A 27,604-nucleotide genomic window follows, 5' to 3' on the forward strand; every position below is an offset into this window, starting at 1 on the left:
TTTTATGTAACGGCCGTTATTCGTCCCTTTTTATTACAACAAAGGTAAATACAAAGACGCGCGGCTTTCGCCGCGTAATTGCGTCGGACGGTACCGCGATCCGTACCGGCTTGACAGACATTCGTGGGAGGGTAGTAAAAGTCGGAGTACATCGAGGGGTAGTTACATACGGAGATTACCGTTCGGAGATTATCCGACAAGGGACTAGAAGACCTCTTTGGCGACCGACCCTTCGCATCGGGCGGTATACTGAATGACACCGTTCGACCGAATGTACAAAAAGTGACAAATATGTATACACGGGGTCATCTGAATCATCCTGTAGACGGTCGATTACTTTGCGATCGGTCTCGTAGGACAGGCTTCTGGAAATTCTCCTCAAAATTATAAAAAATCGCATCGATATTAATTAATAAAGTTTTTAATATTTTTAAAACTTTAAAACGGCACACGTTATAATGTTGGCATACGTTAACGTAAAGTCAACATTAGTAGCGTGAATTAGCAGCAATTAATTATAGATCGATTTTATTATAAATCGCTATTTTTTTTTTTTTTTTTTTTTTTTGAACTGATAATTGAGTGGAAATTAATTAACAATGTCAGATTGATAAATTTAAATTCTACACTGTACGTAACTCCAGAATACTTTCCACGAGGGCCGATTCTATGCAGTCTAGATGAAGATTTAATGATGAATTACTAACTCTCGATTGCTCTCGAATCGATAAACTCGCAATTTACAATATCATCCTTCTTACTTTGTTACGTCACGCTCATAATTCTGTACATGTAGCGCAGGAAGCCGCTGTTCGTGCTTAACGAGATACAAACGTGATAAAAAAATAAGGCAACCCTTGCCGAGCACAAAACGTCTCGATGGAAGATTAATTAATTAGCTGTACAAAATCTTTAAAGTCTAAGTTACGATAAAGTTTTTCAAAACGATCAATTTAGGCGAGTAATATAATTATCAAAGTGTAAACGGTTGTAACAAATCACGGAGTATCGTTATTACTTCTCTATTTTTAAAAATTGGACGAACAAGTTTGCTCGTGAAGTTTCCTCTTGCGGAAATCTTTTAAACAATTTTTTTTTTTCTCCTTTTTTTTTATATATATCTTATATCTTCTCTCAAAGCGATCGAACGCTTTATTTACTTCACGTTGGAACATACTTTGGAATATTTCCGCACGTTGTGTCATCAATTACGAAAAGAAACGAGAGAGCGAGGGAAGTACCGCGCGAGCGGAAACGACTGTTTCAATTCGAAATCAGCGGAAGTCGGGTGTTAATCCGCATTCTGATCCTCGACGGAAATTCGTGAGATTTAACGAAGGGCGACCGCCGCCCAAATGGCAAACATTACGCGTCGTCACACTCAACAAAGTCTATGCATTATACATAAATATATATATAATATATACATACATATAAATCATATGAATCAATAATCAGATATCTACAATCGTAACGAGGACGAGTAACAAAAATTAAACTATAGCCTAAGAAGAAAAAAAAGACGTAGAACCAACAATTTTCAGGTACAGAATAAAATTCGTCAATTATGTACAAATTTCGCTTGCGATTATCGTAATAGGGGGGAAAGGGGGAGGAAACGCCGCGAGCATTCGCGACACCCGCCGTTCATTTTTCTTTGGGATACTTAACGAGAACGAGCCCGATCGAAATCCGGCCGATTGGATTCAGGCTAATCGAGAAACGAGCGATCGGCTCGCCGTACGCACCGCTCGTGTACGTGTTTATATACATACAGGTGTTCAACGTTGCGGCAATCACTCGGTGAACGTAAATTACCGGTTTCTCCGATTTCCCCTCTCCCTACCGCTCTCTTTCTCTGTCTCTCTTTTTTTCCCCCGTCTGTTCCCCGCCATGTCGCGATCGACCACGCTCGATCTCGCCGATACGCACAATCGCGGTGTTACACACGCGCGCATTCCGCGTTCGTTTTTAACACAAATAAACGCGGATTGTCCGCGATCCGGCGCGATATTTATGTAACGAATAAAAGTAAAGCCGATCTTGCGGCGGGGCATTTCTGCGGTGCCTGGAAACGTCTCGCCGTCCTCTATTTTCACTTTCGTGAAGCGCGTAACCAAGTATCGACGTCTTATCTCTTTTTTTTTTTTCTCTTTCTTCTTTACTTTGACGGCCGATCGCGACAGGCAGTAATCGAGAGAATCGAGCACAGTTTGGGGCCTCAAGCGTGAAAAAGTCCGCGCGCACAGCGACTTTCTCCTGGCGCAAGTGTGACAATCATCAATCGATCGACGGGGCCGATCCTAACACAAGACGTTTGATAAGCGCGGTCGACTTAGCCTCTCACACCGGAAATCAGGGTCGTCGAAGAGTTATAATCATCGCGGCAAGGAACTCTCGCGAATTTCGCGGCGATTCTTAATATTTATAATTATTTACATAAATTTATCACACGACGAAAATTAATTTTCTTTTTTTTTTTTTTTTTTTTTAAGTCAGACATGATAACAGATTTTTGGATTTTTTTTTTCGGAATAAACTATACCGATTTGTTCGATTGGAAAGTATTTTCCAGCTTCGCTGAATCTTGGCTTATAAAATATTATACTGAGAGGAAGATATAAGAATAACGAGCAGTTATCCCGTTACTTAGCGTTCGCCATTTCATGGAGACGATCGTGAACTCGAGCACGTTTCGAATTCACGAGTTCTTGAACGTTGTAAAAGTACTGTTCGCCGATTCACTTCAGGTAGGACTTCTTTCTCGCGGACGCGCTGATGCACGGTGCATCGTGCCTCGAACCCACCGGGTCCTTCCACACGCCCTTCGCGAGCGGGTCGCTGAATCTCGTTTTCGCGAGGCTCGTCATCGCTCTTTGGCAGGTCTCCTGTTCCAAGTCACCCTCGAAAAACCGGCACATCTCGCGCACGGGCACGGCTCGGGCGCCCCGATTGAGATCGTGGAGAGACCTGGCGCGTTGCTTTCCTCTGGGACTGGGCTTGGAAGATGTCCTCCCGAGGTCCTCCGTGCTTCTAGCCAGGCGACCGCCCAACTTCGACAGGGATTCGAATAGGGTCAGCTTTTCTCGTACCGGGACGTAATGGTCCACTCTCTGGCACCGCTCGAGAAGCTTAGCTACGTCTTCCTCGCAGGGTGGTACCGTGAACGCCGGCGGAAAATTCGGAGACACAATCGCCGGGCAATCCGTCGACTTAGATTGGAACGACTGGCGTGGAACGGGAATCCTCGAGGACAGAAGGGCCAAGCGCTCCTTCCGTTCGCGAAGAGTTTCCACGCTGGCGAAGGCGGCGGTGCCCGGCGACTGTTGAGTCTGCGACAGCTGGCCCTTGTCGCGAAAGATTCTCCTCTCTCTGGCCCTGCTTCTTCTCTCGCTGATGTCCGGCTTCAATATCCCGGGGCTGCTGCTCTTGTTTCTCGGACTGTTGTTATTTCGCTTGTCGTCCTCGTTCGTGCTCTCCTCGGTAAATCTTACCACGGGAGACTCGTTCGGCTTTAGCGGCGGCAGTCGGTCGACGATCGAGTTGTCGTTCTGCTTCCGCGTTTCGATCGACGTCGCGGACTCTTTTCTGGGCGAGCGCGCCGGATGAGCGTCGTTGTTCTCATTCACGGGGCAGGCTTTACCTCTGACCCGGCCGTACGTTTTCGGGAAGTTATTGTTGTTGTTCTCCTCGGCTTTTGCCCTCCGCCTCGCGTCTTCCTCGAGCACTCGCCGGCTCCTCGCCTCGTTTTCGCGTCTGCGCGCCTCTTTGTACCGCTGTATCCTTTGCTCCCTGGTTTCCGGTTCCGGCGGAGGAACGCTGCGGGAATCCACCGAGTCAACGGTAGGCCGGCACACGCCACCCCATGGGAGACTGTCGTCGCTACCCTCGCTGCTCTCGCTGCAACCCCATGCCCTGCCGACCGGTTGGTCCTTGCCGCTTATCACAGTGGGTATGCTACGAAACTCTCCCAGGAGGTCTTCGTCGCTCGAGTTACTGCTGGACCAACCGCGCAGCTCGCTCCTCGCCCTCCTCCTAGACTCGTCCAGAATCGTGGTCGTGCGTATCGACGTCTTCTCCGTCGGCGAGTCGCTCGGCCAACAACGCAGCTCGCTGCGAGACCGCCGCCTCGTTTCCGTCGGGCTGTCCGGCAGCGGAACCGGACCTCTCGGACAGATGGTCAGTATCTCGAGGAAGTTGAGGCACCTTTGGGCGCGAAACGGCGTCTGCCTGACGAGCTCGGCCGCGATCGCTCTGACCCAGGACCAATAGATCGGTTCCGTGTCCGCCTGAGCAAACGAAAAAATCGATTCGTCACATTAGAACACTTTTAAAAATAATTAAAAAAAAAATTAAACGGTATATAATTAATAATACATAAAAAAAAATTAAATTTATTTACTAAAAATGATATAAATTGGTATAAAATGGTATAAAATGCCTTGAGAGATTTTTAGATTACTGATGGTGCAGATATATAATTATAACACATTGTAAAAATTGCACTTTTACGAAAAGACCCGCGGCTTTCCAGAGCACTGTGCGGCGCGGCGATAGAGCTGATACAAATCAAGACGATTAAGTGAAATTAAATCTGATCGGTAATCGTGATATCGGTGTTTTTACGCGAACAGGCCACGGGTCCGGTGGGAATGCGGGATCGCTGTCGGCGGTACCGCCGACGGTTACGCGTATTCGGATTTCATATCTGGACACCGCGGAGTGGTCGAACGGGTCTGTCTACCCGCAGAATCGACCGTGACACACGATTTCGCTGGCCGCGGTGAATTCGAAAGTCGCTTCACGGCGTCGTTCGAGCGCGCGAAACGACGGACGACGTGGAATTTGCTCGTTAACCACCGGCGGCGTGTCGATCATAGCCATCCCCGGTAGAAACAAATCTCTCCGTCGCGCGAGCCGACCTTCGTCGACCGGCCGATATCGGACCCGTCTGGAAAAAAGCCCGCCGACAGGTTCGCCCGGTCTATCTCGAGAGAGCAAGCTTGGAAAACCCGCTTTCGATCGAAAACCATGACGCAGCGTCGGGCTATGAACGATGGAAATATCGCGGCGAAGTGGCGTTGCGAGAGCCCCGCGCACCTGTACAACGTCGTTGCCTCGGCTGGCATTCTTCTAATCGTCGAAACGCGGAACGTCTCGTTAGAACGTCCCGGGGGATCGGTCGGTCGAACGGACCAGGACGTCCTTGAGGCGAGCCCGGGGAAGCGAGAAGACTCTCCTCGGCTGCGCGAAGCTGACGTGGTGGGACTCCTTGACAATGGCAGGTCATGGGAGAGTGGCGCGGTGATCTCCCACGCGTTTATCACGGCAAGCGGATCGGTGAGCGGCGGGTGTTGACCTTGCCTACTGGCCTTATTAAGACCTCGCGATTCGACGCGCGGACGGCCGCGTTACGTCACGAGCCGCCGTTCCTCCGGTGGCTCTGGGCATCCGCGGCCTTGGCAAGGATATCACGCGCATCCCGCCGTTTGTCTCGGGCGCGCTCTATTTCGCGATCCGCGACGCGGAGGCCGGGCCGTTGCGAGCTCCGGTTGGATTATTCCGCGAACAGCGAGGAAAAAGGTGAGGTGAAAATCCGACGGACGGGGCGCGCCAGGGCGAAACTCGTAAAACGAGTTTCGAGGACTCTCCAGACGCGATCCGAAAGCGGGACTTGTGCGGCGGCGACTTCTATGCGAAACGAGGAGAAATCGGCGCGCGCGAATCTGAATTTTCGGCGGATCTCCTGCCGATCGGCGAGATCGAAAGCACTCGCGCTCGCTCACGTGGGATTGTATAACGCGTTAGAAATCGAATGGCGACGCCGGTGGGCCCGTAATTAGAAGTTGCAGCGAAACGGGAGCCCCCGCGTGGCTCGCCCCGGCGCACGTGAAAGTGTTTACGGCCGAGGAAACGGATCGTGCCGCGGATAAAAGCCATTTACATGCGATTACATTGCGTGGCCGCGGCGAATTGTTCCTCTCTCAGCCTCCCGTTCTCGTCCACGCTTCACTCGTGTCTCGGGCAGCCTTTCGAGGAACGCCGGCTACCGTCTTTTGTGGAACCGCGCCAAATCGCGAATGCTTTCGGCTCTCACGAAAGGTCTCTTCAGGCCTCAAAATACGCCGTTGCGCTGGTCAGGGATCAACAGCGATCACCGAATTCCTTTCCGACTTGCTACAGATCGATATCTCTCGGGAGCGTAAAATTTTCACGGTTGAGCCAAACGTACCGGCTGCGTGCTGGCCGACAAACGAGCTCGCGGTGTTTTTAGGAAGAGATAATAATTACCCAAAAAGTTGCGAGCGGATGTTTCGCCGAATCGCTCAAGGTAAAGCCCAGAGCGAACGTGTGCGGCTGGCAGAGGCTGGGTGGTGCTTGACGGAGATTCAACGCTCGCAGTGCCAATCTCATCGGTGTTCCCTCGACCCACAACCAGCCCATCCTGATGGAAACCGTCCTTCTCTCGGCCAAATTTTCTACGTACAGCTCGCCTGAAATCCAAATTGCAACGGCGCACGTAAAAATCTAAGTCCGCTAATTATTAAATTAATTCGATCGGCGGATATCAAATCTCAAACGGCGCATCGAAATTCCCTGCCGACGAACGCTCGGTCGCGCGCAACGCGAACAGTGGTGACGTTATTAATTTTCGAGTCGCAATTTCGAGATTAACTCGGAAGAGCTATCGATGATTCACTTATTCTTTTTTTTTTATCGCGAACGTCCGGCGAGGCGAAGAAATTTTTGCGCGTCGCGAGTAAATCGCTCGTATTTGCGGCACGATAACGCGGGCGCAATTAAAAAGTAAAAGCCGCTATATCTCGTCAGCGGCGATCGCGTTTATCAGTCTGCTGACTGTTTCGTCACGAGTGAAATCGCGCCTCGTTACGCGGCCGCTTCGCGGAACGGTGGGTGTCGCAAAAATCAATTTCGAGAATTTCCCGCCTCGCAAATTCACTCCGTGCCGATCGACCGGGCAGCGTTCGAGCCGATCGATGGCCCCGGCACTTATTTTATTATTTTGCGCAAAACCGGCGGGGCGTTTTGTCATTCGGTTCGCATTCTAAAGTCCGCTGGAAAGCCCGTGCGTCGCGAAAAGCTTCGTGCGATCATAGTTTACAACGCGCGCTCGTCCTCCACTTCGGCGCGAAAGAAAAGAAAGCGTTCGCAGGGGTGGGAGGGTCGTGATAAGGGCGACGAATCGAGGGATTGACGTCATTTAATCGAGATACGTGGGCGACGAGCACCGCACCGTCGGCACCCCACGGTTATTTCTCGCCCATCGTGATTCAAACCGAACGACCGAAAACAGCGTCAAACACGCCTACGTTTCTCGACGTGACACTCGGACGGCTATTTTCGCACGAGCCTGGGATGGAAATAGATTCCGACGCGACTCCTTCCCGCGATAAACGTATCCCCGCGTCGCCTTCGTCTATAATCTTGTCTGCGAGGCGACTTAAATCTGCCGTCTGCCGTCGAAACGCCGGTAATCTTCGTCTCTGAATGGAATTAAATTTTATCCTCAACAGTAATACTAAATTATTATAAATAAAATGCTCCTTCAACTAATTTTAAGATTAAACGTCTCTTATGTTTTATACACGTTTTTCAAAGCTTTTTTTTTTCTTTTTTTTGCTCTTTTTTTAAAAAAAGACGTTTACGAGTTTTATAAAAAGAGGAAGGACGCAAACGACGGGACGTCCAGAATTCCTTTTGACAGCAACAATAGGCATTTACATTATACTTTAAAATGCGTTGTACCTGCATTTCTTTCTCGCGTAGGAGGACGCCGACGTACGTGATTAGAAGAATGCCCTGCGCCACGCCCTTTGTCCGGAAATATTTCTTCCCGATAATAACTTGCCCAAACAATCTCGTCAATTAAGTCATTGTTCTCCATCCGAGTGTTAGGTAATCCTCCTCGTTTCGCTTTCTTACGTTGTCGCCGTTATTGCGACAGACAACAATAGAGAATCTATCCCTAACGAAAATTAGCCTGAAAGTTTTGCCAGCGAGCTGCCGAACTAATTCCACGACGTTAAATAACGTCGGAAGTCAGCAATAAACTTTGAGGAATTGAGTGTTACGTTAAACACTCGCAAATTTACTGCGAGCATACGATTATCAAACGCGGGAGTATTGCGGTTAGAATTGAGCGGAGGTGAATTACGTTTAGTACCGCGAATTACACACGTTACAGATGACGATCTTCTCTAGCCGTGTAATGATTTTCACGCTGGTCATAATGAGTCATCATAAATTCATGGCCACTCCATTTGTCCATGCCGACAAAGCCCGCGACGCGTGAGATTTTTCCACGAACGCGTTGCGAGGTACTGACTCATCGGCGAGCTGGCTCGCGAAATGCTTCGATTTTTCTCTCTTTGTTTTTTTCTTTTTTTTTTATTTTTAAGCAGCCAAGCGCATCGATTGCGCCAGCAATTATATCATTTGAGAATGTTAATTGCTTTAATTGCAGAAGAGGTCATAAAGCCTCCGGGGCGAAAACTTCTCGAGATTCCGCGATCCGAGCGAGGTTTCGAAAGGCGCTAAAAATGCGATAGTTTTTCGTGAGCGCAACAGATGTTTTCGCAGCTCGCAATACCCAAGGCGTCCGCTCGTCTTTCTCTCGTTCTCCACAAATCTTAGTTTTCCGGGTGAAGAAGTGCATTCTCGGGGTGCTCTCGAGCGGCATATGCCGAAGACCGTCCGAAAGGAGACGGCGACGTCCGCTCTCACGGTCCATTAAGCCGCGGAAAGCGAGCGTGTCGCGTTTCATACGTGCGAATGATTCATAAATAAAGCGGTCGTTTCTAAACCCGCATCTTGCCGCTCCCCGATGACTTTTCCCCGGGACAGCCGAGCGTTCGCGTGTTTAAATTTAAAGCCGCCGTTTTAATTTCCTCGCCGATGTACCGCGAGATATATTTCGCTCCTACAATTTCTCCCTGGGTTTATTTATTATCGCCGCCGCAGCAAAGCGGCCGCGATTTCTCGTGGGCGCACGCCGCGAAATACCCAGGTTGCATATTTTAGCCCGGTTTATGGGAACGCGCGTGGAAGCGGACGAAACCAATCTGGACCGCGTCGCGTTTCTCATGCGGAGTTCTTATCTTAGCGAGCGGAGAAAAAAAAAAAAGGAAAGTCGAGCGACACTTCGCCGCACAATTGTAGAAGAACAATGACGCGTCGTATTATGCAGTGACTCTCTCTTTCCGCGGAAAAGCAGCGTGCAAACGTCGAGGAATAAAAAAAAAAGAAACAGAAAAAAAACAAGTTAAAGAAACAGAGATGTCCACTGTCCACGCGCGTAAATATCTTCGCGACGATTAATCCTGGCATTACCGTGATTAGCAGAGTAATACTCTTTGGTGACGAATGTCTAGAATTTAATTATCAAAATTAATTAAAAATGTTATTTAATTTTTTTTTTTTTTTTTCGTGCTGCGTCATTGCGGTAGCATCAGTAGTCAAAGCATTGTGTCGAAGATTGTCGGTGCGTTGTCCTGCGCATACGGGCGAAGAAAAAGGACACGTTTGCGGTGCGGTAGCAACTTAATGCACGCCGCCGCATGTTTCATTCCGCTCCTTGCGGTCGCGTAAAACTCAGGAAGTCGTTTGTCCTTTTAGATTCTACCTACGATAGGACGTGGAATGTTCGTCCACCGAGCGTCTACCGGGTGAGCCTCTCAAGCGATTAAATCCGCTGAATCAACCGATTAATCATCGGTTGTGCTAATTCCCCCCCGGCGAAAAGCGTAAAGGAGATTAAAAAAAAAAAAATCCCTGCAACCGACAAGAACGGCAGAGCCGGATACGGCGACGAGGTAGGATAGTCCTGCGACAAGGGTCGACGGCGGAATCGTTTCGAGGGAAATGCGAGGACCTAAGCGTCTCTTCCGCACTTTCTTTTTGCCGGCCACTTTTTTTTTTTTTTTCCGTTGCGCTCGGTCAACACGGGAGATCCTGTTCAACAGTTATTCATTTTTCACCTCATTCCTTCACGCTCCTCTGCCTCCTGTCAGTCCTGGCATGTCATCACAGCCAAACAGGACCCCGTCTTTTTTTTTTTTTTTTTTTTTCTTTCCTCTCTCTTCTTCTTTTTTCCTCCTTTGCGGCCGGTTGCGCGCGAGCGTCGTCTGAAGCGCCATGAATTATTTATTCGTGAGGTTCATCAGAAGGAACACCTTCGAATTCCGGTGAATGTCCCCGATTTTCCACGCAGCCCGAAGGCCTCCCCTTCGCCCTTTTCACCCTTTCCCGCGCGTCGCAGAAGCGTAGATTAAAATTTCATGGCCTGCCGGCGACGAGCCGGAGAAAAAGAAACCCCCGAGAGAAGATCGGCGGCGCGCGCTTTCTCCGTAAGTCCCCGCATAATGAGATTTGCAACCGCATAAAGGAAGAACTATTGCGAAACGAGATTACGCCGCCGCTGACGAGAGCGATCGCGTTTTCTCGCTCGCGGGTCAAGTACGACACGCGTATCGCCGGAAGTAAAATTTCCATATTTAATACGAGTGAAACCTTAATGGAAAATATCCGCGCGATCTGTTGCAGTGAAACCCGTTACCGAAGAGAGATAAATCGATCTCCCATTAATTACCGACGCGGCTGCCTCGTCGTACATATTTCTCTCGATAAAACCGCGCGGTCGGATTTCTTCGGACTTTCGTGGGTAACGATATTACGGCGGGAACATCGCGCACCCCCGGAGCGCTTTGACGGAAGCAGACTTCTAGTGCGTGCTTGCGAGGTGAAACGCGACGTGAAAGTAGCGGGATTCGCAACGCGAACGTCGGCCGGGTCCACGAGCGGTGGATCAGGGCGGCTTGTCGCCGACTTCCGGTCCTCGCGAGCGAGCGACCAGGAAGCACCGGTTTGCTCGTTGCCGGAGCCCACAGCGGAAAAACGGTCACCGTTACCGTGCCACCGGAATTCGCACACGGCCCCGCGTAACTGTTGCGAAGCATCGGAGTGTGGTATGTCAGTCAGTGCGAGGCCACTGGCGTAGAACGCCTCGCTCGCCTTGCCGAATGCACCTGCCCGAACGCTTTCCAGCCGGATGCTCGGCACATGACGGCCGGCAGTTTACTCTCTGTCACGATTGATTCACGGCGCCACCGTGTAAATACCGGGGTCCCCAGCATTTTTCGTTACGCCGGAGAAAGTATGCAGGTATTCAAGCGCGATAGAACCGAATCTGAAACTGTCGTATACGCGTGAGATACCATCGGAATTGGTGGTTTCGGCTCGTTAATATTTTATTTCAATTGAAGATTAATTTAGATTAATATATTTTTATTTAATTTATTTAATAATTATTAAAATAATATAAAAAATTAATTAAAAAAAAAAAAAAGAAGACTTCCACCAGGATTATTAAATTAATAATTCTGCAATAGAATGCCGTAAATCGCGAGACAAGTGTGTGCGAGCGCTGCGGAACATGCAGAAGTGGCTCACATTGTCTCGTCTGGCGAAACAAACGGTTCGTTAGCGGTAATTACAAGGCAAACCCGTTAGCGGCGCGTAGGAGGGAGCGTTTTTCATCCGGCGAGCTCGCATGCCGCGCACGCACGCTGAAAATTCTGGGAGGTCGTTGCTGCACGCTCGTTTCCCCATGTGGAACAATTTTTGCCGTCCCCCCCGACAGCAGCCCTTTCGCGGTTTCCTTACCATTCGCGTTCAATTAGTCGCAACCTGCGCGATCGCCGAGCCTCCAGTAAATCTAAAACATTCTTTTTTCCGAGGGGCCCGGTTCTCCGCCAGATGTTCTAAGAGACGTACCCGTCTTCGGCGTTGTTTCCGCGAGGCATTCTCGTCGCAATGAGTCGGCAATAAATAGCGATAAGCGACGATAGGTGACGATAAGCGACGAGCGGTTCGGTTCCGGCTTGCAAGAATAAATAATTCAAAGGGAGGGCGGGGTGCGGGGTCGGCGGCGCAAGCTCACCGAGAGAATACGGGTCCCCCTGTTTCTCGGTGGCCCATCGATCTTCTCATGTAAATCAAGTATTCGTCTTCGTGCGAGTCATTTATTATTATCTCGCTCTTTACATCGCTCCTCGCCCTCCGCCACCCCGGCCCCGCCGCCCCTTTTCACCGCCGTGCCCTCGCCATCCCCCTCGCGACGTGCCGGACAATGTGGCACCGCGCCCGTAAGCTTTTTGTGTGCACTTTCGACGCGCGCGCAGGCATGACTTTGTGGCCTTTCTTTCGTGAGACACCTTGCGCCACGAAGATCCGTTCCCTCGCTCTGCAGCATCCCGTTTTGGCCGCCGCGGTCTTTTACGTGCCTCCGCCACCCGTCGCGCGGTCCCCGGTCGAGATTTTAAATCCGCATACAATACAAATAAACAGACGGAAGCGCTCCGCGCGTAATCTTTCTCTCGTTTGCAGATTTAACGCCACTGTTTGAACAGCTTCGCACCTTCGGCACGTCTTTCGCGACGATACGGGCGCGATGGAAATTTCTCAAACAGGATGCAAAACTCTGCCGCGTCGGGCGACAAAGGCTATTGTCGGTCCCCGGGCGCGTTGCCGCATAATGGCCGCCGAGAGAAATAGCCGTTCGATGTCAATGACTAGCAACGAAAGAAGTTACATCAAACAGAGACGCCGTGCGTCAACGTAGAAAGGCGTCGACGTGTAAAAAGGGAAAAAGAAAAATATATTACGAGAAACGGTTTCTGCCACCAAACTGTCTCGGCTTTTCGATCTGCGGCTTCGTCGCCTCTGCTTCGATACTGCGTTATTTCTAGCGCTTATTTTATTAATTAATCTACGCGGTCAGAGATTTCTCTCTCTTTCTCTTTCGCCGCGACATTGCTCCTGCTTCTTTTCCATATCTCTCGCCCAATGCGTCACATTGATAAGGCAGAAAACAGCGGGGAAGAAAGCGGAACGGGAACGAGATGGGGTGCGAGAGTTTGCGCGAGATGAAGAAACGAAGGGACCGCGGAGAGCAACTCGAGGAGCAGTTGCGCGTGAAAACAGAGGAAGCATTCATGTGATCGCGACACGTGTTCCCTTGGCTTCTTCATATCGTCTCTCCCCGACCAGGCGTTTTCTCGAGACGCCCCGGCGGCTTAATTAAACGCGAAATTTCTCTGCAAACGAACCGAGAGGTCGCCATGAGAAAACTTTCCGTCGCTGAAAAACGAGGCCTGCGCCTTCGACTGGCGAGACCTGCTTTCAAAATAATTTCTTTGCGAACATTTTATTAAAAAAAAAAATTTTAAGAACTCGACGAATTAAGAAAAAAAGAAATAAAATCGAAAATTGTAAGATTTATTTATTTATTAATAACGCTAAAAATTACAATTAATAAATAACTCGTAAATCTATAATTCACTGATAGCGCTTTTTCGCACCGATATCGTAAATATGTTTGACAAATGGCGCAATGATGACAAACGTAGTTGCGTTAAGAACCCAGTTTCACAATGACTCGACAATGAAATTGAATTCGGCAAGTGGTGTGGTGAATCCGAATTTGTAGGACTTCAAACGTTGGTGAAGAAAAAAAGGAAAAAAAAAAGAAAAATGAAGCTGGGGCAGTCACCAACGGTTCGGGACATCATTTATCCTGATGATTAACGAGCGCAATGCACAAAGGAACTTACAGAAGCCCCTAAACGACGTTACAATAGATAAGGCACTGGGGATGCAATATAATTCTATTTATCCTGAAAATTATTGCCGTCTAGTGTTACGAATTTTAGAAAGGGCACATTTTATGTGAAACGCTCAAATTTTACGAGAACAGTTCGGTCGACTCCGTATTCTTTTACCGATTATTTCTAAGAAAAGAATTTAAATTCATAAAAATACTTGCAGCAGCACTAAAAATTAATATTTTATTAGCATGAAAAATTAAAATAAATATTTTAGTATTATTTTAATAAAACGTATTCTTTTTTTCTTTTACAATTATCATCTAATAAATAAATTTTTTTTTATTCTGTTTCAGTGATGAATCCTTGCGCTGGAAGAAGGGCTTCTGCAAACGCTCGTCCTCGCATCCAAACCGGTAAGATTTTTCTCTCACCAGCCAATCGATCGTACGGCCGAATCGATTCGCTGTCTTTTTCTTCGCGTGCACAAAACGGGCGCATTATGCTTCGCGAAACAATGGCGCAGGAGCTCTGCGGGGCTCTCACGTGCCGCGGCAGGACATCGGAGGACAGCTGGCTGGATGCCTGAGAGGTCCTCCTGCGACAAGTGCCGCGATCGGCAGCCGATTGTTCTCCGGGCGATCAATACCGCCGCGTATATCGCAGACGTTAAGGCTCAGCTCGTACGGTTTCAAAATGTCACCGGCCGTTGCCGACTTTCTCGCGCCGCGATTGCATTGTCCAGAAGATAATGCGCGGCCCGTCGAAACCGATACTTCGCAACAATAAATTTTAATAGCGGCGCGTAAATGCGATTCGTCCTCGGCGGAAATCTCGAGGGGGCTGTTAAATGCATTTTAGAAGCTGTCGCATGCGGGCGAAATTTAATCCATCTCTTTCAGGAAATCTGTCGGGTTTCGTTTTTGATGATCTCACGCGACCCGCTCTTATGTTAGATTTTGAAAAGCTGGACAAGCGCCGCTATTCACACGGTTATAATATATTTTTCTTTTTTTTGACCGTTCGTCTATTTTTATCGTGGAAGCATTACTCGTGCGATAATTACCATCTGATTTGCAACGGCAATTTAATTCGGTAAGGTCGATGCGAACTTGCGCGTTCAAACGCGCGCTCCATGCAAATCTGTACGCTTATGCAATCAGCCGCAGTTATTCCGTTAATTGAGGAAGCAGCGCCTTATCGTTTCTTTGCTCGCATCACTTACGCGTGCCGAGGTGCATGCGAATGAATGCACGCCTAAAGCGGTTCGTCTCGATTCTCGCGACCGGCTCGGTCTTATTCGTTTGTGAAAAATATTCGGCGTATATTACGCGAGCGAGAATAGGCCCCGGCTACCTTTCGACACGGTCATTTTCCGACCGGTAAATTTCCATACAAACCGCGCGAGCCGGCCAGGAGACTTCGCACGAAGATAAATTGACACTCTCGCAAGTCGCGGCCCTTTCATAAATTTAAGCCGCGTCAGTCGAGCGATCGCCTGTCCCTTCAACGTTCCGGTGCGAAAAATAAGCAGCACGCAGCCAATATTACGCCCCAATAACGTTTCACGGTCTCGCACCTCCGATCCGAAACAACTTTTCCGCCCCGAAACGGCGCTCGTTTTTCCCACAAAGAAGGGTCGGCCGGATAAATCAATTTTCCGCGATACGAGAAGCGGGCAGCGAGCGCCAACTGATCGTAGCCGCCCGCCCGTTTCTAGAGTCGAGTGAGAGAGAAACCCTCTCTGTCGTGGCTTACCCTCGGGGCGTCTAGTCCGAGGACTCCGCCTGAGCCCTCGAGAAAAAAAAAAAAAAAAGGACGGATCCTCTCGTCGTGGTGTGTCGAGGTGTCGCGCGTGAGAAAGGGGTGCGAAAGCTCGTCTTGTCTCAGTAGCTGCCCGCTGCACGCCATGGTGCCTCCGAGGCTCCTTTGTCAGTGATTATGGTTTTCTGTCGCCTGCGCGCTCCTTCCCTGCATCCGTGCAAGGAGGAAGGAAGGAAAGAAGGCGCGCACACACGAGAGGCACGGTAGAACGCGACACGAACGCAGGCCTATAAAGGTAGAAACCTGATTCCGTTTTTCCATCCCCTCTTTACGCTTTCTCTCTCTCTCTCTTTCTCTTCTGATTACGCGCATGCAGTTTATTTCTCCCTTTCTCGTGTACTCGTCCGCTCTCTCATCCCCCGACTCCGGTGTCGCCGTTTTTCTGTCTCTCCTCTGGCGGCCGCGTGACAACGACCCGGAGCTAAGTAAACATCATCGTCGGACTTTAATGGAAATCGAATCGAGCCGCGCGACGACGACACGAGAGATGCAGCCTTCGGGGCTTCCGCAGCGCGCGCGAATCCGAGCGGCGCCGTCGTGGAAGACCGGTTCCGCGTTTAGCCTGCAAACCCTTTTCTTTTCTTTTAGGAATTACTCGACCAAACTGTTCTCTCCTTCCCTCCCTCTTCTAGCTGGCCTCTTGGCTTTACGACATGACATTAAAAAGCTCGCGGACCGGAAAGGGGTGCGTGCTTGTTTGCTTTCACGTGAAAGCCAAACCTCCGCCTTGTGCCGAATTCCTTTCATCGCCGACGGTAAACGAGGATAAATTGTTGGCGCCATTGTAAACGATTTCGGTTTACCGCAGCGGTCCTGTAATCGCGTTAAACACGATCACGTCGATCGCGGCGCGCCGAGGGAATCCGCGAAAAAGAATCGCATTCGCCCGTTTAATTGCACTTCAAAGGGCGCGAGCGGGGGGGAAAAAAAAAGAGAAAGCAAAGTAGGAAAAAGAAAAACAAATTTTTCCTCTCGAGAGATTTCTTCGTCGTTCGACTGAGGGAAAGGGTCCTTAACCCGATTGCTTGACGACTCAATCCCGGGCACGACCCCACAATGCGAGAGCAGATCGAGATAACATTGTAGCACGATTTTTCGTGACGACCATTGTGACGCACAGCTGGCCGAAGGGTCGCGCGCCGCCATTACGGCGATTTTGTCCCTTGATTCCAGATGGGCCGACCCTCCGTAGAAGATACGCAAACGGCTTCGTAACTCTTTCCTTTGGAAATTAATTGTTGCGCCAGTCCCGCGGCGGCTGGGGGTAGCGCCCGTCCGATGCACCCCCGGGGGTGCTTCTTATCGCGCCGTGGCACTACGAGGCCGAATCCTGGCCGTACCAGGAGGGAGAGTGGACGAGTTTTTCGCGCGATCTGCGCCTCGGCAGATTTTTGCCGCCCGATTCGTCTCCCGCGACTTTTTTTATTTTTTTTTTTCGTCTCATCTCGTCGCCGGTGGGGGCACGACGTAGGGTGTAACACGATACAGGGATTATGTCGCGCCTCGACGGCACCTAATTGAACCCAGGAGGTACCGGATGTTGTAGGTACGTGTTGTGACCGTTAGTCGACCAATTCCCGAACGACTTCATTCATCCGCTTTTTTTTACAACGAGCCACTTCGATGCGACGGAGAGGAGGGGGCACAATGCACCGCGCGCCGCGCTGGAATTACTCTGCGTCGCGCGATTTACCACGTCCCGCTCGGCAGGAATAATTAAATTCGATCGCGTTACGAGTATTCAGGTTACGCAATTTTATATATACATACATATAAAACGTAGGTATTTTCACACGCAGCGTCGTAATAAATTCTGCATCTAACGTAACGGACCGCGTCTCAATGTTACGTCGACCGCGGCAAAAATCGATACCCTGGCAAGACGGTTCACGGCGAAGGGGTGTAAAAATATCGCGGCGGGAAATAGGTGAAGCGACCCCGTGGGCGCGTGAAGATTCCCTTACGAGCGATTGCCGCGATTGAATTTTGCTTAGAGGCCCGTGCTGTTTCGCCGCGACGGCAAAAAGGGGTTTGGCCCTGTCGAATCGTCGTCGTCTCCGGGGGCACCTTTTTCCTCGCACGGGGGTCGAAGCTTCGGTAACAGCTGGCGTCACCGGCGTCGCGTGACTATCGCCTATCGCAGGGGTGTCGCCGTGGCGTTATTTGGATTACGAAACCGGAGGTTGCCGACCTCTTGGCGCGCGAGGAGGCGCGCTTTCCACCGTGGCTATCGCCCGAACGATAAATACCGGTACGCTTGCAAGCTGCGAAAGCCAGCACGCGCGACACGAGCATAAGTGCCAACACACACGTGCACCGTGCAAGATATTTTTCCAGAACACGCAGGCCGGGAAGACCAGTTTCTGCGGCCGATTCTGGTTCTCTCTTTTTTTTTTTTCTTTTTCCCTTCCCGAGGGAGGGAGAGAGAGAGAGAGGAAGGGCCAAGGTGAGCGCAACTTCCGACGGCGGCGACCATTTATTTTGACAGTGAGGATAGGGAACGAGTGTGATCTAGCTCGTTGACGCGTCCAGAGCGTAAATAACCGCGATGAAAGAAAGCGCGGAAGCGAAAGAGATTTCAAGAGACGCCGGAGAGGCTGGAAAAGAATAGGAGCGCGATTTGATACGATCTCCTCTTTCGCGCCGCGTAGTGTATCCGATTTATCAAAACACTCCTGCGCGCGCGAGGGGCGACGAGGGGGTCGGGCGGACGTGATTAATGAAACGCTCGTGAAAATATCCAAGTATTGCGTCGTTACTTCGCGAGCAACGCGCGGCCACGCGATATCGGATTAACCGGCACGTTATATCCCGGCGCTCGTAACGAGAATTAATGGATTCGAGCGCAATCGGATAGTTCTGGGTCAGCGCGATGCACATAATGAGAAATCAAGGAGGCTACGTAATAATCGAGATAACGCGCGCGGGGATTTAATAATCGGCGCGTAATCTAGGTCGAAAGTCGATCTTTGTTTTGTATTTTTTTTTTTTTTTTTCCTTTTCCAAAATTACGCGTGCACGCACGAGAGACAGAGAGGAAATACGTATTACCGCGTCGAAGATCGAGGGTGCGATTAGCGCGTTCCGAAATCCGGCCCGACGATTCGAAAGTAAACTGAAAGAGCGTTCGACGGAAACGCCGTCGCGCCGGGTCGAGAAGCGTAAAAGAGCGGAATGAAACCCCGATGCAATCGGCGGGCGATTGCGACTCGACGTAACGCGCCTAACTCTGTAATTACGTCGTTACCGCTCCCATGGGTTCAGCGGGGCTCTTTCGTGCGTGTCCGTCTGAGCGGCACGTCGTGAGATCCCTCTTACCGAGTCGCTTTCCGGCGCGGAAGAGAGAAACGCCTTGGACAAATGCAATTAATTCGAAAGGAGAAAAGACTCGAATATTTTCAGCAAACCTACGGTAAAAAGAAAAAAAAATTAAAGACACTTTTTTATAATATATGTAAAATGATATAAATTATTATTACAATAATTTTATTACGCGTGTAAAAAAATTATTACTTTTATTATTGAAATTAAACGGAATAAGTATAATTTTTTTTTAACGGTATCCCGCGTTGCACGCAAAAGGAGCGAAATCGACCCACAGAAAATGAACTCGTGTGCGTAACGACACGTGTGGGCGTCCGTAACCGTCCCACTTATCAGTGTGGTCGGACATCTGCTTAAGTTAGCTTGCAAAAAAAAAAAACGTTAGCCAAGTCGTAACGTAGAGTTTCGCAGACAGAACAGACGCGCGAGGGGGAATTCGATCGAGGTTGACAAATTCTCTGACTACGATCGCACGAAGCGCGCGCGCCTCGCGGAACTCTGAGAACGCGCGGTCGTTACCACAGCGCGTAGGAATCCCGCGGAAGAAAGGAGATCAGAGGTGCAACCGTCGGAGAGAACACTAGGTCACAGCAAATGGTGCAACGCCCTGGCTCTCTCGTCCTCGTCCGACTGATATATTCTCTCCCGTTCGCTCGTTACCGCGCGTATCATCGATTCACCGCTCGCTGTCGTTCTCGCGGCCGCGAGAACAGCGTAGGTCCGTCTCACCCGTCAGAGAAGACCGTATCTCGGTACCGACTTCCGTTCCACGAGTATCCACGAGCTACCGTTGCTGCCTCCTCTATCGGCGTCTCGTTTTCCCCCTCGCGAACTACCGTTGCTTTCCTCTCTTTCCCAGGCGACCGTTTTCCGAACCGCGCCGGTCAGCTGCGCTGTGTCGCATCTGGCCTGCTTTGTTGACGTTGCATCTCTCGTGCGGGCGGCGGATGCGGAAATTTCAGAACGAAGCGGTCGCACCGAAAATTATCAACGATTATCGGAAATGTAAAATTAACCAGCGAGCGCGTTCGGTTAAATAGAAATCAGATCAATAATTAGAATCGCGAGAACATTTGTATAAAACGGTCGTCAAAATGATTTCTGATACCCGAGATGTCTGTAAACATCTCCCATAGTCGGGAGGGTTTCCTCTGTTGATTTTTTTTTCCTTTTCCCTTTTTTTTCTTTTTTTTTAATCAGATACTTTCCAGAACCAGATGCTCTCTCGTCTCTCTCCGTTCTTCGTGACGAATTCGGGCTCTCTTTGTTCTAGCAACTCGAGCTTCCCGTGTAGCTCTTCTTTCTCGTTCCCGCGCGTGTTTGTCACTGTTGCACGGGTGAGTAGAATGAAAGAACACGAGTCGTTCCTGTAGCCAACGCGCGGGCACGGGGGGAGGACCATTTCCTGTCCGACGTCGACATTATTCCCGTCAGCTGTTCGAGACGGAGACGGGACGAACCCTCGCTCTCTTTCTCTCGCCCGCCATTCACGCCGATGAGTTCGGATGCGCGCCATTAAATGACCCCTCTGTTTTATCCCCCTCGTTATCTCAACATCTCGTCGTTATCGAGCCAACGCCCCGGCACGTCGCTCCTCATCTGCGCGACGCACGTGCAATGTTGCACAATACTGAAAATCTGGAGCGCCCCGAGACCGCGGCTTTCGAGACCGTGCAACGCTTCGCTTTAAGGCTGCTTTCTCTCGGCGATTTTCCTTCCTCGTCACCGTCGGCGACACGCGACTCTCCTTTTACGATCCTTCTCCGCGACACAGCGGTGGGCATCTAATTACACTCACTTGAGCGGCCGGCATTCTCCTCGCCAAGTGGCGCTAATTAATTTGAGCGCGAGAAACCGACGATAGGACACGCGCGCCCAGAAAAAAAGCGTCCCGATGTCATCGTACTCGGCCCGAGAGAGAGAGAAAGAGAGAACGAGAGAAAACGTCGAGATGAAATCGCTAGAAACTGCGCACCGAAGGCGACAGCCAATCTCCAGCGCATCGTCGCTTTAAGATACTTGGATTTTCGGTGAAATCGGACGAATGACACGTACAGAATTCATTGAAACGTGCGCGAGGAAATGCACGACGGCGGATCCCGAGGCGGTCACGGCCGCGCGGAACATTTTCACAACCGCTTTTCTCCGGCAGGACTGGTTGGCGCGGAATCGGGGAAGCGGAACCCGGTTCGAGGAGATCGTAGAAATCCAGCTTGAAACGCGATTTCGCCGCGAGGTCGAGGACGGCGCGGAAAAGAGTCGAAACTCGCAACAATCCGTTGACATACTCGAGGCGACGCTCTTGGCAAGTATCGTCGATGTTTCCAGGATGAATTAAGAAAATCGGAGCGAGGCTCAAAGTATCCCTTCATCTCGCGTCGGTGTTTAAAAAGTATTAGGAAAATGTCGGTAATTTTTTTTTTCTCGTGCCGTAGTAATTGTTACGGATGACGCTCGACGATCGGAACTTCGTAACGTACGCCGTGGAACTCCGGATGTGTTATCGCCCGCAGGCACGATAAGAGGCGAGGCGAGCGCAACGAGATACCGGGACGCGTGCACACGCATCGCTTGGACGTGACCACGGGTGATCCCGAATAGCGGCGTCGTTCTAGAGAAAATTGCAACGAGCGAGCTCGATTTTTCGCGATTCACGGGCGATTTAAACCGCGGCTAGCAAACGGCCAGGCCGGCGAGCCGAACACGCGTGGACGACGACGAGGTTTAGTGAAAGGCAGCCGCGCGTCTTCCGTGGCCGAGATTTGCGCCCCGATCGGGCCTAAGCCCCCGCTCGAGCGGACACCCGGTATACGCGCGATTATTCGCGATTTATTATTCGCGCTCGTGCGAGGAGCGGTCGGCCGTCGTTATAATTTGTTTAGACTCGTGACGGCAGGCCCTCTCGCTTCCTTTTCATTCCACCTCTCTGTCTCCTCCTTCCGATCTGCCGGGCACGTCGGCAGAAATGATCCTCTCTTTCTCTTTCTCTCGTCTCCCTTAGCTCAATTGAGCCTTTTTAACCGCAAGGCCCGCGCGCCTTTGCATCGTGACGCGCAAGCTCAATTTCGTCCTCTGAATAGCGATACTTAGGGGATTACTTCACGAGACGTGTAATGCCGGGCCAGGGTTTTCTCAGGAGGATTCTCAAGTATCAAAAGGATTCCTAGAGAATCGCAGAAACTCGAATGCGGATGGGGTCCGACTTTATCTACATGTGTATATCTTAATCCCCGGTCGCGGCGAGTTCCTCGTGAATGGCACTTGTGGACCGTGCTTAATTCGGCACTGTGACCCTAATTTAAGTCGTCCGGGCTACGCCGAGAGAAAAGGCGAGAGAGGAGGCGCGGAGGACGGTACGGCGCTCGTTGCGGTGGAAAAGAAAAAAAAAAGAAATTAAAAAAGAAAATTAAATGAGCGGGCGAGCGCGAATCGAGCGGTGTCGCGCGCAGAATCGCTTCTCTCTCGCGAATATCTTCGGGACCGCTGAATCGAAAAGCGACGACGAATCGTGCCAGAGGCACGAGGACACGCGGGATGCGGTGTAACACCTTGAGATCCAGTTTCCCGCTGCCGAAGAACGAGAAATGTGAAACTCGCGTTCACCGTTCGGCTCGGCAGCGGGCTACGCGAGCGTCTTCTGAATTTTTTTTTTTTTTTTCGGGATCCCATTGGCTATTTACATGGGTTACGGCGTGTCCCTCCGTGTCACAAAGAGCGTGTCCCTCGTGTCCCCAAAGCTCGACTCCTATTTCGCGAATAGTTGCGAACCAGAGGGGGAGGAAGGGAGGGCCGAGCTTCCGTTAATCCGCGCGAAATACTTTGCGGCCGCAGGAACTACCGAAGTCGATTTCGACTCGGGCTAATCGAGGCTTGCGTAACGTTCCGTGAATGCGATACTCGCCACTTCGTGCCGGGAGATAATTAACGATCGAAATTGTAATATAAAGCCGCCGTTGCGGTTTCGCAATTGCGGGATTGGCGCGCGCCGCGTGTCGCAATCCGTTTGCCGAACGTGCGATTTTTTTTTTTTTTTTTTTTAGACGAAAGATCCAGGAAGTTTAATATTGTCGTTAGAAAAGAAAAGGGGCTGCTTCGGAGGGAAGTCGAATTATTCGGCACGTGAAATCCGACGCGAGAGAACGCTGCGGTTCCACCCGCTTTCTTTTTACTGTTTCTTGACCTGCCATAAACTGTCGGAAGTCCACGTATCTCGTCTGGTTTCAAGCAGAAGCCCAGCGTAATTTCGATCTGCCGCGAACGCGGCTAGGGAAGAAAATATTGCGCCGTACGTTTTAACGAGGCGCTGGTCAATCGTAGACCGCGGACGGTTTATCTTAGATAATTAAACCGCGATCGCGTAATCTTATCGATATACCTACGCCCATTTACTCGAAGTGCAGCCCGATAAATATTGGATCGGCGTCGCTTGCAACAATGATCTATTTTCGCGGCCACTTCCTTCGGCGAAGCCCGTCATCGCCGTTTTCGGCGGTGCGTAATATGAGTCAACACGCCCGGTCTAAAACGCGTTACCAAGTTATTACAATTGGGATTACTTCACGACGAGAAATATCTCGGCTGCACCTTCGCCGTTATTCGTGGCCTTTCGAAATTCATTTTGCCACGTTTTCCGTAACGCCGCGGCGGTATCTTTCGTGTCCAAAAATACGGTCTCCGTTCGCCGGCGGGGGGAGGAGGGGGGAAATCGGCTCGCAGGTTCTCGCGTAGCGAGACAGACGGCCACGTAAAAGTATCCCGTTACCGCGGTAGCCCAGATACCGGATTACGGAGCACGAATTGTCAATCGCGTGCGAACGAGACGGGCTTCTAAAAGGCCTTTCGAAGCCCGCTGTCAGCAGAGGGCCCAGGTCAGTCCAACGTTCGTTCGTAGTAACATTAGAGACTCCCCCGGCCTCGCCAGAAATTCCTACGCTCGTGTCGCTTCTGAATCTCGGGAAAAGTAACTTAAAGTCGTGGGCGACGCGCTCGAGACCCGTTTCCGCTCCCAAGTCGAACAATTAAAAGGTTTATCTAATTTAAGGCGGTGCCGAAGCCTAACGACGCGCTCACCAAGGAAAAGAGAGAATGCCAAAACGTATATTTACATTAGTTTTCCATCAAATTACTCGTCTGCTCGTGAAATCGACACACATCGTTATCGTAACACGTCGCCGTCCCATTAACATAATTGTTAACGGAGCCAGAAGGCGTCGGCTCGACTGATCGGCATAATAGGGTAAACAAGCTGGCGCTACCGAGCCACTTAATCTTCAATTGCCGCGTTTGTGGGTTACGTTACGAGGATCCTCGCGTGATCCGCGTATTCGACGACGAGCCACCGCATTTTCAGCGCCCCGGGGAGCGCGCGGCGAGCCAATTCGCGTTAATCGAGCGCCGATAAAGCGCCGTTTAACGAAAGGGACCAGTGAGCCCCGCATTCCTACGTCGGAAAAGGAGATATCGACGAGATAGACAAACGCAGCCCGGCGATCTCGATAAGGCTGTTTGTACCAACACGTTCCGCGGTGAATCACAATACCGATAATAAAGCGATCAGCTGCGGAGCTTAAGCTCGTCTCGGCCGTCTGTTTGCAGATCGATCAGGGAGTTTACCATCAAAGATGACTTTCTTCGATCCGATATATCGGTTTCATCTCTCGAGGGGAGCCTCTAAAAGGATCGTCGACCGCGAAACCTCGTTGCTCCGTTTTGGCGGAGGTTCGACGAATATTTTCTCATGCGTCAAAAATTAATTACGCTTATTATTGGATTGGAAATTAGTCGGCAGTAATACGCGTTATTAATTGTGACAAGAAAGAAAAAAAAAAAAAAAAAAAAAAAAAGTTAAGGACTTCGCGAAATAAACGCGTTTGTCCTGGCCGCTGAATAAAACGCCCCGAATTAACAAGAAATTTGCGATTGCCGGATGTTTATGGAAAGTTCTATTTTTTCGCTTAATTACCGCAGTAATTAACCTATTTGATACGCTATCGGCGTCGTGTAATGATTCGCCGTTGATGCTATGAACGATGATAATTTTTTTTAATTTAACGCTCAATATGTGTTCAATGCGCTTTTCTTTCTTAGAGCGCTTTGTGTTATTCAACGAAATCAGAAAATTAATATCTTTTGAGCGAATTATCCTCGAATACGTCGCGATTCCGTCAGTAATATGTCCTTAGCTCACCTTTAATTTTGGTCTCCTGCGGGTCCAGAGGCGGCAATCGTGGGTGCGACTGCTGTCCCGGTTTCTTCAGCAGAACACCCACGACCTGCGGCGGCGGCATCATCCTTCCCGCTCTTCCGAGAGTTTCCTCTCACTTTCGGAGCGTCAATTCGCGTCGCTAATCATACCGATATCGCACTCACGCGCGCGCCCGACCGATGGAAAATTCCGACCGATCGTCTTCCTACCGCGGTTTCTGCTCGCTCGCGAGTCCTCCTACGACGGTACCCGGCTTGACGGCGAAATCCAAAAATCACGAGCCCGGAGCAGCAGCCGCTGAAATCGACGCGCACGGCGCGCCGTGACGAGAGGAGAAAGAGATGATGATGACGACGGAGGCGCCGGCTGGGACCTCCTTTCCACTGACGACGCTCCTTCAGCCTCGTTATCGTCGCTTTTTTCAATTCGATCGGCGCGCGAACGTGACCCCGCGCATTCCCGGCGCGCCAAGAAGGACGCGAGCTCCGATTCGCGAGCTATTATCGTCGGCAGCAACACTTGCCGCGTGATGTTTGCGAAGCCATTCGACGAGTTCATCAACGAGCCCGCCGACTCGCGTGCCAATCGGATCTCCCGCTCGAGGCCGTCTCAGCGTCGTCGGCGATCGGCGACGGTCCTCGACCGTTTCGCGAAATCGACAGCTTGGTCAGCCATCGTTTCGCGAAAATTTCGTCTCGCTTTTCCTTCGCCTTCGACGCCGCACTTTCAACGGCAGGGAAGAGAAATAGAGCCCGAGAATAGAGAAAATAATTCGCGTCCACCTGTCACCGCTTTCGAGATCGAGCCTCGCGCGGCGGGTTTCGTTTCTCTCGGAGACGCGCGGCGACGTCAATTGGATGTCGCAATCTCCGAGTTGTGTTTACGAAGCGATAAGACGTATCGGAGGCGACGCTGGGCGCCGGAGTCTCGCTTGTGGCTCTCGAAGTTGAATCTGCCCGTCGCGCGTCTTCCACGTGCACGGGCGACCCTCGTCCGAGATATCTCGCCTAACGAGATTATCCGGCGAGCGCAAACAGCCGAATACGATTACGGCGCACTCCGCATTTAATTCTTATCAATTACGAAGTCGTCGTTTCGAATTCTCAACACGTGACAGCCCGAGAGGTCGGCCGAGCCGCTTCGAACGCGGCGGCGGGAAAGTCGAGGGTCGACGATTCACTCTTTAAATATCACTCTCTTCTGTCGGCGGACTCGTCGTACCCTCTTGGATGTCAATTATTTCCGGGCGTTTAGCGTGCGATTTACGCGATGCTCCGCGACACTTCCGGGGCTCGGTTTTACTGCGGCTCGCGGAAACGATCGTCACCCCCGGGATGCGGGGCGCCGATGGGGCGCGATCGATGTCCCCCGGGCCGGCGACAGGAGACTGCACGCGCGTTTACGTGAAGCGTAGGCACGAACGGCAAACACACCAGCTACGTGACAGCTCGATGTGCGCGCGGCGAACTGATCGTGGGACGAACGCGGACGACGAGAGAGGCCCGTGGACGTACTGGCCGTACCCTACTCGCTTACCCGGTCCCCACTACTCTGCCATCTGCGTCGGCTGTCTTTTTCCCTTACGGCGCCCGAGCAAAGGTGGAGGTGAGAAGGAGAGCTGTGCAACCCTTGTAGACCTTTAATCTTGTTTACGCGTGCAACCTTCGGGAAGACGTTAACATTCGCGTAATTCTCTCCACCGTGTCGTAACGATCGACGCCTGTCTTTTAGGAATCAGTTTCATCAGCTTTATTATTAATTAAAAAAAAAAAAAAAAAAAATGGGCAATATAAAATCGGTGAGGGGAAAAAAATAAAAAAAGCGTTTTCTGAAGAAATATGAAGTTTTTAATAACGGTAGATAAATCTAGAAATTGTTTGACATGGGATAATTAATTACACATGTGTTTCAACAAGAGTTATTATACTTGTATCACTGACAACTTTACGATTCGGTTACAATTTTGAGCCTGCCTTCGCAGCTCGCGACTCGCCTTTCTATCCGCCGGGTAGGATACGGAAACTGAATTTTTACGCGTCCTTCGGGGCGCAGGATGCGGGAACCCGATCTCGGTCTATGACGCGCGAAGGTTTCGAGATCGGCGATCTATGACGGTGAAGTGCAAATTAAAAACGCGGTGACATACTTTCACCATCAAGCGCCGCCGCTACCCGCGATTGAATGACTATCAGCCTTCCATCGGAGGGCACGTTATGCGTAAAAGAAAAAAAGGAAAAAAAAATAGAGGTAAATAATTCAAATAAACTATCGCGGGCAGGAAAAAAAATATAATACGCATCTCGCGAGATGAAAACGTCTTGTTGTTTGCCGTAAACGGAAAGCTCGCTCGCGTGACTCAGTTTGGTTTCCCGCTCGAGCGGCGATCTCGTCCGCTTTCCTCGAAAATCTATTTGAGAGTTCAACGGAACTGCATCGCGGGCGGTCGAAGGCGCCCAGCAGGGAGGAATAACCGTATACAGCGCTATCGACCAGCGGCACACTGAAAATATCGTCCCTTATGTCGTCCCGTCGGCGCTCTCGTACGCCATAAAACCTCAAGCGGCGTCACGCGATCCGACGACGTATTAGTGCAGTTTCGTGCATTGTAACACTCAGCTCCCGGAGTGCC

The 27,604-nt window shown here is 50.5% G+C and overlaps 2 protein-coding genes across 2 annotated transcripts in view; one reads left to right on the plus strand and one right to left on the minus strand.

The window, feature by feature from the left end:
• On the minus strand, window positions 1-26,427 carry LOC139103451 (uncharacterized). The gene is made up of 3 exons (XM_070658125.1): window positions 24,958-26,427; window positions 6,292-6,494; window positions 1-4,289 (listed from the first exon to the last, which is right to left on the minus strand). The coding sequence occupies exons 1-3, from the start codon at window positions 25,058-25,060 to the stop codon at window positions 2,742-2,744; spliced, it is 1,854 nt and encodes a 617-aa protein (XP_070514226.1). The 5' UTR covers window positions 25,061-26,427; the 3' UTR covers window positions 1-2,741.
• LOC139103455 (microtubule-associated protein 1B) overlaps window positions 1-27,604 on the plus strand; it is a 77,533-nt gene that overhangs the window by 18,992 nt on the left and 30,937 nt on the right. The window contains exon 3 of the mRNA XM_070658145.1: window positions 13,979-14,038. The gene's annotated coding sequence lies outside the window, so the exon portion shown is untranslated. The remainder of the gene's footprint in view (window positions 1-13,978; window positions 14,039-27,604) is intronic.

The sequence above is a fragment of the Cardiocondyla obscurior genome, linkage group LG06 (assembly GCF_019399895.1).
Source record: "Cardiocondyla obscurior isolate alpha-2009 linkage group LG06, Cobs3.1, whole genome shotgun sequence".
Taxonomy (NCBI): Eukaryota; Metazoa; Arthropoda; class Insecta; order Hymenoptera; family Formicidae; genus Cardiocondyla; species Cardiocondyla obscurior.

Bases quoted from the DNA above. Each gene is read 5' to 3' on its own strand.
- LOC139103451 (XM_070658125.1), bottom strand. From the start codon at position 25,060: ATGATGCCGCCGCCGCAGGTCGTGGGTGTTCTGCTGAAGAAACCGGGA. The intron at 6,495-24,957 runs GTGAGCTAAGGA...TTTGGATTTCAG, and splicing joins GCAGGAGACCAAAATTAAAG to GCGAGCTGTACGTAGAAAAT. The intron at 4,290-6,291 runs GTAATTATTATC...TCGTTTGCTCAG, and splicing joins ATCCGCTCGCAACTTTTTGG to GCGGACACGGAACCGATCTA.